A 13,710-nucleotide genomic window follows, 5' to 3' on the forward strand; every position below is an offset into this window, starting at 1 on the left:
TGTATTAATGAACTATATACTCCCAAATGCCCAGGCTTCCTGTCAGCTCAACAATAACTTTTTTTAGATGCACTGCTGCAACTTTACTTTCTTAAAATCCAAAATAAAGTTTAAGTTTATATGTAAAAGTTGCTGAGGTTAGGTCTCCCTCCTTCCCCTCCCTCTCTCTACAATAGATTGCTATCAGGAGAAGAATATGAAAGCAGATTTGCAGTAGAGCACAACACACTGCAGGTGAAAATGGCTGATTCTGTATTCCAAAAGCTTAAAAATTTCACTTTTCATTCATGAATTATGTATTTCACTAGGCTTTTGCATCTAATGATAACCTGAAGTAGAGATGGAAAGGATACGCACTGAATAATATTTTGTACATCAAGTGTTATGGTACTTCTGAATCTGTGCCAGGTTGAAAAGGTCACTTATTACTGCTATGCATATCATAACTTCACAGATGTCCACTGCCAGCAGGAGACCAGCAGTGATGAGATACCGACTTAGTCTAGAAGCTCTATGCCTAATGCATACATGTTCAGTGTGAGATTAATAGCCTCTGAGAAATGAATGCCTTTTCTGTGCTTGCATATGCACTGCATGGCCTGAAATTTTTCACCTCATTCTGTACAAATTACACAAAACCAGCATTGCCATTCTTATGAACCTCAGATTTCTCAAATCCCTCAAAATTCTTCTAAAATTATAAATAAGGATTAAAATAATTTTTAAAAGATGGAGAAAGAACAAACCAAGGAGATTTTAACAAGCTTCATATATAACCTTTTTCTGTGCCATCTATCCAGCTATATTTTTGACTATTGGCAAAACAGTATCTTTAATGGATTGCTCTTATGATCCCAGTAAAGATCAAAAAAGCACTGTCAGGGAAAAGAAGCTTGTGTCAAGTTATAAGAACAAGATTATTCAGTGGTTTTTGCATGGGATATTCAGAAAGTAAGACCTATCAATGTGAATGTGTTTATTCTCCACAGTGGTTTCCCAGGTAGCAAGACTACAATGGAGTTTTCCAATAGATTCTCTAAGCATCAGCTTACATTGGAACCACCTATAAAAAAATCAGTGTTTTGGGTTGTCCCCTCCCCATGCCCATCCCAGAAATGTGGAAGGGCTTGTAGAATGGTTCTGTTGACCCTGTGTTCATTGTTCACAGCTCTGTGTCCTGCCCTAGCATATTTCTGTTTACAGAAATGTAGCTGCATGGAGTAATGTTTAGGGACAACTGCAGATAAAACTTAGGAGAGCATTTCTTACTCAGTTTCATAAAGTAACATGTCTTTACTGTGCTGCAGAAAGGATGGCTTGTAAATACAATTTAAAAATTGTAAGCTGCTCATATGACATGAACCATGTAAGTACCCAAAAATGTATCAGTTTAACACCTCTGTAAGGTAGGGCTATTATCCCTATCCAACAAATGAGGAGTGGAGGCTCAAAGACACTAAGGCTGTTCGTAGAAGCATTTAGGATTGCCCAGACTAGTATTGCAAAACCTAAGTAATTTGTGTAACTAACCACATTTACAAAAGTGACGAAGGGCCATAAGCTTGTACACGTCAGTGGAGCTAGCACACCTAGATCACATTAAGTAAGCTGGCAATGTTGAGTAGAAAGACTTGAATATTTAGAAAATATAGATTTAAATGCATTATTCATGGTCATACAGGAATTTCAGGTGGCAAGTCAAGGAAACCATAATCCCAAGGTAACACCTTGCTGAAACAAAATATGAAGTAGCTCTCCAACAAAACAATGTTGAGGAGCAGTTATTATAAGCAACTTGATTTATATTCCACAAAAATCTTACTAAGCTGTAGTAAACTGGGAGAAAACAAATTAAGAGGATACTTTCCACTGTCTTATGAAAGAAAGGGCTAAAATAAGCAACTAAAATAAGGTACAGGAATTAAGGTAGAAGTAATAATTGAAAGCATATAATGTAACCACAAACAAAATTAGGCTAATCAACCAAAAATTATTTGAATATTTTTTTTAATATTACTTGCTTCACTGGATGCTTTCAGTGCTCTTTAAGAATTTAGTTGACCCTCTGCTTCACAGATTTCTAATCATACAACACTTTATAGATTTCTAATTATAAAGTAATTTAAATGCTACAGTAGCATTATTATGCTTTTTTAAATATGCATTTCAACTTTATTTTGGGCCCTAAATCACATGCCATCAATCACAACCATCAACCACTGAATGACTGTGTACTTGGACTTACACCGCTTTTAGTAATATTTCAAGAAAACATGATCTGTGCAGTATGTTAAAACTTATTTTAACATTAGTTCCCTTGATTTATTTAGGGTCCACCTGGCTTGCCTGGCCTGAAAGGAGATCCAGGTTCCAAAGGAGAGAAGGTATACTTTATTCATTGTTTGTGCCTTTGTAATTTTGACCCAGTCTAAAGGTCTGTATAAAATTAGCAGAAAGAAACACTAGGGGTTTTGTATCAGAAAGCAAGACAATTTACCATGTCTATCAATCAGCTTCCCATAGCCTTAATAGTAATTGTGAAGTTTTAAGCGACATCTGATATCCTGGATATACAGAAAGAAAAAGACTACTGCCTGTGTTATAACCTGTTGACCATGTGATTCCTCCCTGCAGTGAAAATCCCAAAGATATGGATGTAAAGAGAACTGTTGGTTTTACAAAAACAAAGTAGACATAAAAAGTATTTGAGATTTTTATTTTAAAACAACAAAATAAATATGTAACAGCTATACTACTTTCTTTTGAAATAATGGATCGAGACATCCAGGATAGGATAGCATTTTCTAATGGAGTCCCAACAACTTATTGATTGCTTGTGTATCAGAGAAAAACTATATAGAGAAAGGGATATGAATATGATTATATCTTGTGAATTTCAGTTTTGTTTATGTGCTCGGATCAGCTGTTTATACAGCTATATTACATGCAGAAACAAATGTGCAACTCTATAATATGCTTATAGCACCTAAATGTGAAAGTTAGTATGAAATTTGTACCCACAGGCATTGTTATTTCTGTATCTGTTCCAGTAAGAACTATGTTCCACTTAGATCTCTTTCACTGAATAAGCAGTCACAACTTGAAAATAATCTCGAAGTGTAAAAGGCTAACTAACAATAATGAATATGCTTTCAGAATAATTTGGGTTTGGGTTAACTGTTGACTAGCAACAGTGCTGACATTTGAAAGCTCTAATTTCTGTGTTTGCAAAGCACATTTACTGTATATATTTTGAGTTTTAACTATATTTTCTTCTGTCTTGTTTAGGGACATCCTGGTTTGATTGGCCTGATTGGACCTCCAGGAGAACAGGGTGAAAAGGGTGATAGGGGTCTTCCTGGCCCACAGGGATCTCCTGGAGCCAAGGGTGATGCAGTGAGTAAAACATACTTGTGTTTTCATTCAAGTTGTGTGCAAGCAGAGTACATATTCCAGTCTTTCTTTTGAGAGATGTAAAGTTGCCATAAACATTTAACACCCGGAACCCCCTGCTAGAGGTTAAAACTCTTCTAGGCATTATACAAACACAGTGAAGTTAAACAGCGTAAAACAAGATCATAGAGTGTTTCAGAAGATGAAGGAAATGCATACACAAGTTAGGGACAAGATAAAACTAGCAGCACCAATCTCATCATGTTTATTAACTGCACTACAGCTTCCTTTCTCCTAGTTATTAAGCCATGTTTTAAGGCACTATGTAAAAAGTGAGGTTTCCAAGCCAGGCTCAAGGGGGAACACAGTCGTGACTATAAGTACTGCAGTGTAAGAACAACTACAAGAAACTCAAACTGTGAGATAATATTTTAAACTTACAAACTGTTTTGGACCTTAGCAAATGGCCTAAATCAAAACTCATCAGGGTTGGATGCTTAGTAGGACTACCTTTTTCACAGATACGCATTTTTTTAATCCAGTCCAGTATGTAGAATATTTTAGTTCTGTACTTACTTTCTTACTCTTTCTTAGGGAATTTCTGGTCCTGCTGGTCCACTTGGACCCCCTGGTCCTCCTGGTCTACCTGTAAGTAATTCCATCCAGTCCTCCTGTTCAAAACACTCCTGTGTTATATGGAATACACTCCAATTATAGTTATATGTTCTTGCCCGTAGGGTCCCCAAGGTCCAAAAGGTTCCAAAGGATCCAGCGTGAGTAATTCTCCTCCATATTTTTTGTTCTTTTACATAACTTTTGTGTGTGTTATTTTTTAGCATTCTGTAGCATGGTCAACACTGCATTTCTTTCATTGCTTTATAGGGTCCTGCTGGTCAAAAGGGTGACAGTGGATTACCTGGTCCACCTGGTCCTCCAGTAAGTAAGAACTCTTATCTGATATGCATGCACATTACACTGACACGATGACCCTGTTTTGACAAAGGTAGAAAACAGCATTTGTGAACTTGCAGATAAGGAATATATTAATGATTGTTTGAAAATTCATTTTTCAGGCAACACAGATCCACCAGACACAGAAATACAATGTATTTTCTGCACTGAAAAAGCCATTAGAAACTTAAAAAGACAACAAAACCCACAAAAACTGCCCCAAACAAAAAAATGCACTTGCAATAATTATTTAATGTGTTATATTGAAGCACAGAAAATAGAATTATATTGGTTTACCTCTGTTGACACTCTTCTGTTTCCACTATTTCTTTTTCATATCATAACAATCTAAAATGAAAACAGTCCAAAACTGAATGAAGTGTTTCAATTTCTTGAAATGAAATATTGCTTTATAGACCCCAAGTGGAATTTTAAAGTTTTATCATAGGAAACATCCACAGTTTTCATTTGTCATAGGCTATGCTTGTGCTTGAGGGAATTGCCAGGGATAAAGAGGCAATCGCAAGTCAGTTCTGCACACTTAACTTACGTGAGGGCAGCACACTCTTCCCCAAACAGCAACGCAGTGAGAAGAGCTTAGAGTACAACAATGGTTTGGCCTTTCTACAGTCATCTTTTTCTGCAAGTCAAAGCACACAGGCATAAATCTGAAGGAAATAAGTGAAATAAAGATTTTGAAGAAAGCCTATTCAAAGCATCTCCAAGCCACATTCTGTGGCTTCATATTTATGCAGCTGAAAAACAAACAGAAGAGGTAACCAGGTATGTTGTTTTCCACTCAGGGTCCTCCAGGTGAGGTAATCCAGCCGCTGCCAATCCAGTCACCCAAAAAGACAAGAAGATCTCCTGATTACATGTTATCTGATGCTGGTGATAATATTCTGGATTATTCTGATGGCATGGAAGAGATCTTTGGGTCATTGAATTCACTGAAGCAAGACATTGAGCATATGAAGTATCCAATGGGCACTCAGAATAACCCAGCCCGAACTTGCAAAGACTTGCAACTCTGCCATCCAGACTTCCCAGATGGTATGTTAATATTGCATGACAAAGGCAAACAAGGCTGAAGTTATGATCTGCTAAGATACTTTGGCAGAATAATTAATTACTGGTAGATGGTTAATATAGTCGCTCAACAGATACAGTCTCATTAAATCCTTTTTTGCAGTTATAAAACTTTATAAAATGTGAGTAAGATGTGTTCTCGTGGTAAAAGCCAAAATTCTTTAAATACATAACCTGATCTGTTGTTTTTTTTAAAGTGCTAAATAAAGTGCTTGTTTTGAAAGGTGGGCCTTGCATTTCCAGAACTATCTAAATAGGAGAAGGATGAAAGATTGATGCTATTTAGATCAACAGAAAGTAAAAATCACAAATGTCAGCATGCTGGGATAGCTATTAGCTTTTTTTAAAAGAAATGAGAATTATTTTAGTAGCTGTACACTTTAGCTTAGCATGATAATATAAAATAGCATTGATATTATATGAGATTTATTATTATGACTTAAAAAAATTACTATTCTTTTACCCTTAGAAACAATATTTTGTTCTACTGCATGACCACTGTTTGTTCGATATCATTCAGCAAATAGACATGCAAGTTTCTCTGATACTGTTTAATGCTACTAAGTACTAGTTTAATAAAATGCAGAGTACTATGAACAACACACTGTTCTGAAGAACTATCTTGATTTAATTATTCTTTGTTGTTTTCTTCTTTTTTTCCAACTGAGTTTACCCCTCTGGAAAGGTTATAAATGAAAGCCAATCTTCACAGAGTTTTCATTCTTTCTTTTTTTTTTTTTTTTTTTTATTCCAATGGATATTTTTCCCAGTTCAAAGAAGTATGTTTCTGTTTTAAAATGGGAGGAAAAATAGATTTTGACAGTTTAATAATTTTTTATTGCTTTCACTCTAGATAGATAAAAACAGATGGTTGCCTTGAGGAATAGTTAAGCAGTGTATGTGCTATATGAAAAGTACATATTTTACAATTCAGTACCCTCCATAATAATGAATGTTTTTAATAGAACACATTCACCTTCTTAATTTACCAGTATTTGCTTATTATTTGGAGCTTTCTTCATATCAAAGTAATCTTATTTTGGTTAAAATAAAAGTAAATGCATTCATTAAAATCCAAAATCTCAAGGGATAAGACTTACAGGTAGGAAGGACTGTTTTCAATAAATACAGCCTGAAACAATAGAGATTTGGTATTCCTCTTTGAAACCTCCAGTATTTGCTTGAAACTGGATTAGAACAGTAGTGTCAGAAAATCATTTGCTGTCCTGCTGTGAAACTAGCTGGAGATAAGGACCCACATGACAGAAATCACTGTAATTAGAATGGTAGATTTTAAAATGCGCTGATTTTTAATGGGCCTTGGATTGACCTTGGCTCTCTTTCATGCCCAGCCTTCATTCACCCTGGCATTGTAGGGCCTGAATTCTCAATCATGCCAGTCTGGTAGGACTGCAGAAACTGTGGGAAGCCTCCTGCAAGTTTTAACTGTCTGTCCCACCATGTCACCTAACCAAGCTTTAGTTAAGGTGTTTTTATCAGCTAAAGCAGCCTGAAGTTTCACTAGTGTTGCAGCTTCATAACCCAGCAGTAAAAAACACCTTTGCTTGAGGTATACTCTCTCAGGGGAAGCTTTGGGTATTTGTGCCAGCTACAACCTCACCAAGCCCTGTGTGGCCACCTTTTTATGTAGATAGGTGTGAAAATGACTCTAGATTTTGCTCTCTGACCTAAGCCATAGCTTATTTCTGCCTAAGGCTGCCTCCGCTCTGTTTTTGAGAGTGCTACCACCACAGGTACAAATTATCCTTCTAGCTGAAATACTGAAATGGCCAAATTGCTGGGACCTGCAATGTGTGTTTCACACATAATGTCCTTCTTCCCCTAGACTGAGGTCTCTGCAGTTCCTCCAAAACCTCAGCAGTATCCTGCAATAGTCATGGTTTGAAGTAAAATTAGACAAAAACAAAAGGACGCAGATAAAAATAGACTTGGATCCTGGTGTTATCTTTCATAAACAACAACAGCAGCAACAAATCACAAGGCAGAAAAGAAAGAGTTGCTTTCTCATCATTGAGATAAAACAAATTTCCTACAAACTTTGGAGGACCATTAGGTAGCAGTAAAACCTGGATCTTCCAAATACCATTTCCACTATATAAGGAAAATATTTCCTCATCTGTTTTAGGGGAATATTGGATTGATCCTAACCAGGGCTGTTCTGGAGACTCCTTCAAAGTATACTGCAATTTCACAGCAGGTGGGGAAACTTGCATCTACCCAGATAAGAAATCTGAAGGAGTAAGTACCAATCTGTGTTTTCAGTTAGCTGTTGACAGATCCTACTATGCTGTTGCAATGTTGAACTAAACAGGATAATTACACCGTCACATCTTCATATATCTGTCTTACTGATTACATTGAAATTTGCATAAATCTGAATAAAGTGGTAAAATGGTACATAGAGTTAGCAAACAGCATTTTCATTCTTTTGCTTAGATAGGGAATCTATGCACCTGCTTGCTAACCTTTCACTGCATTTCAGAATGCAACATAGCTGTGCAGTCAGTCAAAGTGCATAATCTAGCATTTGACACCTAAAGCTGAACTCTTACTGTGTTTCTCTTGTGGGTTCATTTATATCTATTAATTTATACCTATGCAAAGTAGATGTAAACCACTATATAGTAACAGTGTCCTCACTCATTGTTATAAATTACCTCTGATGGGGCACATGGTGTAGAGGAAGGCTTTCTAAAACCTTGCCTCAATGAGAGAGATCTATCTGCATCAACATCAGTGAAAACTCTAATTTAGCCACTCTTCACAGGAACAATTTATACCAGCAGTTTACCTGAATCTTAGATGACAACAGTTTCCCTTAAATAGAACTAGCTCACTTTATAAGCTATCACCTTGGATTCCATTTAAAGTCACTAATTTGAAGGCATTCTGTAGAAGAAAAACATCCTATTTTAGAGCTTTAAAGAGGCTGAGATCTCAGAAAGAAGAACCAACCATTCTTTACTATCTGATGTTTAACTTGTCCCAGGTAATGTAAAACCTTCATATCTGTTAACGTATGTTTTAAATACTTCTACCTCTGCTGTTTTACCACACAGGTTAGAATTTCATCATGGCCAAAGGAGAATCCAGGATCTTGGTTTAGTGAATTTAAGCGAGGCAAACTTGTAAGTTGTCACTGCAACATAATGGTTATTCACAAATCAAGTACATGTTATCAGTGATCAACAGATCCCAAGGAATTTTATAAATATTTAGATAATGAAAAGACTTTTCAGCCCCAGCCTTTTTGCCCTAAATATTAGAGCAGCTATACGGCCTTTTGCCACTGGACAGCAGGAGCCTGCTCTGCATTGTCCCACAATGATCCCAATGGTCACTTGCACAGCTGATGGTGAGGATCTGGATTCTGGCAGACCACACATCACCACTGAACCTTAGTAAAGCAGCTGGAGCACAGATCCCCTGCCCCATTCTAGGTAACCTGAAATGTACCGAGTATGCAAAGATGAGACTGCAGGCTTATATAACTTTATAATTAACTAAAAACAGATTCCCAAAGAGATTCTGCTGGTTTACACTATATGGTAGGAGTAATTCTCTCTTTCCCATCAGAATGAAGCTAAAATACGTAGTTCTTCATCCTAAATATATTGCTACAACATGAAAATCTATTTACTGAGTCATAGCATTATTGAACTTTAAAAATCCATAAAATGTTATATGTTGGTTGACTTTTTTTTTTATTTATTAAGGACAGTTATGTGGTTCTTTTGTCAACAATAATTTTGGTTTGCATTTTGACAAAGGAAATAATAGATAAATATTCATGTAACTTCTTATATTTTCCATATTTTCCAGCTTTCGTATTTGGATGTTGAAGGCAATTCCATTAATATGGTCCAAATGACATTCCTTAAACTACTGAGTGCCTCTGCCAGACAAAATTTCACTTACAACTGTCATCAGTCTGTAGCCTGGCATGATGCATCATCTGACAGCTATGACAAAGCGCTAAGGTTCTTAGGATCAAATGATGAAGAAATGTCTTATGACAACAATCCTTACATCAAAGCTCTTCATGATGGCTGTGCAGTAAGTACAGGTTCAGAAGAGTCTTTATGAAACCAACCTGTCAATTAAAGTAGAAATAAAACAATTTCATTCTTTCATAGCTTTCTTCTGAGAAAAGCTTTCTAAACACTTTATTTTTAATAGACTGCCTTTTAGTAGATTTTTAACTACAGTACACTATTCTCTTATTTAATTTTCCTTTATGTACCAAAAAAAAAATAACCATAAGCCAAGTGACAGAAACAGAATAAACGTGGCATGGATACTGGCTGTCAGCACCAATGTGCTGAAACTAGACTATCTGCTAGTATGAGCACAGTATCAGAACACATACACAGAAGAACAGAAGCAAAAATGCATAAACAGGGGCAGCAGCCCATCAGTAGAATATATTTATACTCAAAATCAAGGCATATGCAGACAGAGTATTTAGTGAATACAGTAAAAACATGTATGAACTAAGCCATATGTATGTACCCAAACATAGTGAATTAATTGCATAGTTTGATATGTGACTTTGTATTTCATTTTCTCATTTTTTGGTAGCCCAAGCCAGGTGAAGTTTGTGGATTGTACCTTTCAGAATTGTCTCTTAGCTCAGCTAAAACCCCCAGAGCTGTTCAGACATGCATCAGCTCTCTGACCACCTCTCCAGCAGGGTCTTTGTAGGCATAGCAACTGTTACCTCTTTTCAGAAACAGAATGGTTTGTACTGAACACTTTGAAACAAAGACAACAATGGAGCAAGTGACAGTTGAAGCCTCATTAATTATTTTGGGTTTTGATATGGGAGCATTTTGAAGGCAGTTCCTGAGATGTCAGTGATAAAGAATCAGAGACCTGAAAGTGCCAGGATACATACCTGACTCTGAGACAGAGACGCAGCTCAGGTAGATGCAGTGTCTCCTCCCCTCAGTAATGAGATTCTAATACATAACTAACTGCTTCATGTGAGCCTTTCTGTATGTCCTGTATATTTATTTTGCTTTTGTTATCCACAGTGGTTGAGTGTAGAGCTCCAGAGAGAGCTGGAAGTGATTTAGGGTGTAGCTCCATCACTAAACTGAGAACACTCAGATCTACCAACTTGGATGCTCATCTAAACTCCAAGACCCTGGCATAGCTGAAAGATGTCTCAGCAAGATATAAGAGATCATCTGAACAAAGTGCAGTCCTGATAACTAATATGATGACTTGGGTGGATGATATTTAGAGAAGATAGAGAGCCTTTGTTAGGAAGTAAGGGTGCCCCTTCAAACCTGGTTTCTAAGTGCATCGATTGGCAGTCGTGTCAGACTATTACTTTCTTTCATGTCCAAACAGCTGCTGTAATATTTTGTGAGACGGTTACAGTCTTTCTCCTTAGAAGTGGATCTTCTGTCTTTCAGAACTAAGTAGTGATTTTTTTTCACATGGAAGATGTGCGCACTGCTATGAGAATATTGTTATTATTTATTAAATAGTATAGATGTGAGCTCAGAATTCTCAAACAAACATTTAATGTCTTAGATCATTTTTCATTTGTAGGCCTATTTTAGTAAGTCAAAAAGCCATGGGACAATCTCTTTCTAAAATAAAAAACACTCCATGTCACATTTTTAAAATAAAATCCTAAGAAAACATAAACTTTAGAGTTTCTAATATCTCATGCATGAGGGGGCAATAATTTATAAATTCTACACTTCAGAGGTAACCTATGAAGATCTACAGCACATGCTGACTGCTCTGATGTATAACCATGTTTGCTTTCTTTTGCTTCTTTTTTAACAGTCAAGAAAGGGCTATGCAAAGACAGTGATCGAAATCAACACACCCAAAATAGACCAAGTGCCTATAGTTGATGTGATGATCAATGACTTTGGTGATCAGAACCAGAAGTTTGGATTTGAGGTCGGTCCTGTCTGCTTCCTTGGTTAAGCGTAAGACAAAATCAGATCAACAAAAATGTTGCACTTTGGTGCTACCAACCCACTTCATGCCACATGCAAGTTTTGAATAAGGATGGCATAGAAAATATGTCTTGCTGTGTATGTGTCTTATCTAGAAAGTAATTGTTGCCCTTGTAGGGCCAGAATCACATGACTTAAACTTATTTTGCAAAGATGCTGTGGCACAGATAGACATCATAGGGCTCACTTTAGGAACACCCCCCTTTGGATTCCTTTGGTGCTGTAAAAAACCAAACATGGTGCTCCTTCCATTGCAACAGAGATGTTAAGAAAGTGTTTAATAAACTGTAATTATTCTATGTACAGTACTATACTGTTATTCCTCTGTCCATTTCCAAAACTTGCATGTGTCTCTGAATTGCATCTGGCTCTTATTTTATAATTACAAAACTACATTGTCAATACTGTGTATGTATTCTGAAAAAATAAAGCTGTAAGTGCCAGTGAAGCCAATTCCAATTCTGATTAATAATAAAATCCCTTTGTATATATTGTTGTTGAAGAGCTTTGTTAATTGAAGTTGCCAACAAAACTTAAGGTGGCAAAACTGGAAGATCTTGAGCAGCACACTCAAACAACTCTCTTCTGCTGATATCACTCTGTGATGATGAATTTCAATAATGAAAGCACCTTCAAAGGTGCTGTGTTCCATGGTGCTATACCTCAGACTTTTTATTTTCTTTTCTAATTCCATAATTTCATAAGATACCTGTATATACCTAAAATAAACAAGTTTATATTTCTGGGTGGGGAAAATATGTAAGAAAAAAAAAACAACTTGTGTAAGACATCTGTTAAAAATCTGCGTGAAATAAGTTAGTCATACAGCTTTCCTTTTTTTTTTTTTTTTTTTTTTTAAATCTCACCTGAATTTGTTTCCATCGTGCTTATTTGGTCTGCATAAATATTAAAACTGGATCCTAAACAGTTATTTATGGATTTTTGCAGTGTTTACTTAGATTTTTATGTAAGCAATGATGGATGATTGCTTCCTGAACTGGATACTAAAAGTTCCACAGAATGGTCCTATACAATATTTGCCCATCCCATTAATATGAATTATTTTTTTCCTGTTATTTCACCTGAAGGCCAGGGATGCAATATGTCTAGGTCATGTGATTCTACATAGTTGCTAAGCAACATATGAGGGGACTGCTTCCTACAGAGCTGTCTTTGACCCAAACTGTTAAAATTTGCTGTTCAAATCTCACAAAAAAAATGTTGGTTTGCCCTTACCTCTGAACATTTTATTCAGGTAGTTGGAAGTAGAAGTTACATTTTAGCTTTACAACACAAATCCTTTTGTAATTATTTTTCATAATATATGTAAGACTTGAAAAGAAATGTTTGTTTCTATTTCTTATAAATTGTTAAATTAAATAGTACTAGTTTCTGCTGGCTCATTTCCAACTGGTATTTTCTTATGCACGTTTATACATGTAAAAGTGAGATTTCAAAAGTCAACTTCTTGCTGTTCATATTTTCTTTTATTTTTGAACCAAAGTTTGTAACTGTCACCTCAAAGAGGAAAATACAAATTTTATTAATAAAATCAAGTCTTGTCTACCTGGATTGGTCACTTTCTTTTTTCAATGTCTAAAACTCACCCACTGTCATTACTCTAATTTCACTCTGCTCCAGACCATCCAAAAAAAAGTAATCTTACTACATGTCCTGGCAAGCACTGGGCAACAGCACTGGGAAGAGAAGTGTTAAAAGACGCTGATCTGGCCATTGGCAGTATGCAGCAAGGCTGATAATGTCACATTTAGTTTGTATGGATTTGTAGCTGCAGCAGTCCACATAATACTATCAAACACAAGATAGGAACCCAATATTCTTTCCCTAGCCACTCTCTTACAACCTACAATGTCTGAGTGCTTCACAGGCTCATGCTTATCCTTGTAGGATCCCATGAGGTAGGCAAATGACCCTGTTTATTGATAGGAAACGGAAGACAAGAACCAGACCAAGACCTAGAAACTACTGGAACACAAAATTTCCAGTGCTTTGTTTTAGATAGTGGAACCAGAACTAGTGTTGGGTCTGAGCTAGAGATATGACATATGTCACCTGGGGCCTCCTCCAAAATGGTTTCTATTTTTTTAATCTGCTAACTGTTCTTTATAAATGCTCGTTAGATCCACAATAGCTGTGAAAGCAGCTCAAATAAGTTTGGCAGAAGAGCAAGTACTTCCAGCTGAGCTGTTCAACCCTATCTAAAAAAACCCAACACTTCTGGGTCAGGTGCTTTAGGGTGATTTGGCAGAGT

General features: G+C 36.4%; 1 protein-coding gene across 7 annotated transcripts in view; it reads left to right on the top strand.

The window, feature by feature from the left end:
• The window catches only part of COL11A1 (collagen type XI alpha 1 chain), a 164,235-nt gene extending 151,231 nt beyond the window's left edge, over positions 1-13,004 (top strand). For all 7 annotated transcript variants that reach the window (XM_030033746.1, XM_030033747.2, XM_030033748.2 and 4 more), the window contains 10 exons: positions 2,331-2,384; positions 3,289-3,396; positions 3,988-4,041; positions 4,131-4,166; positions 4,276-4,329; positions 5,148-5,397; positions 7,580-7,692; positions 8,514-8,582; positions 9,277-9,510; positions 11,260-13,004. In XM_030033746.1, the coding sequence (XP_029889606.1) occupies positions 2,331-2,384; positions 3,289-3,396; positions 3,988-4,041; positions 4,131-4,166; positions 4,276-4,329; positions 5,148-5,397; positions 7,580-7,692; positions 8,514-8,582; positions 9,277-9,510; positions 11,260-11,406 (1,119 nt within the window). In that variant the 3' untranslated portion in view covers positions 11,407-13,004. The remainder of the gene's footprint in view (positions 1-2,330; positions 2,385-3,288; positions 3,397-3,987; positions 4,042-4,130; positions 4,167-4,275; positions 4,330-5,147; positions 5,398-7,579; positions 7,693-8,513; positions 8,583-9,276; positions 9,511-11,259) is intronic.
• Positions 13,005-13,710: the final 706 nt, after the last annotated feature.

This window comes from Aquila chrysaetos, chromosome 12 (assembly GCF_900496995.4).
Source record: "Aquila chrysaetos chrysaetos chromosome 12, bAquChr1.4, whole genome shotgun sequence".
NCBI classification, from domain to species: Eukaryota; Metazoa; Chordata; class Aves; order Accipitriformes; family Accipitridae; genus Aquila; species Aquila chrysaetos.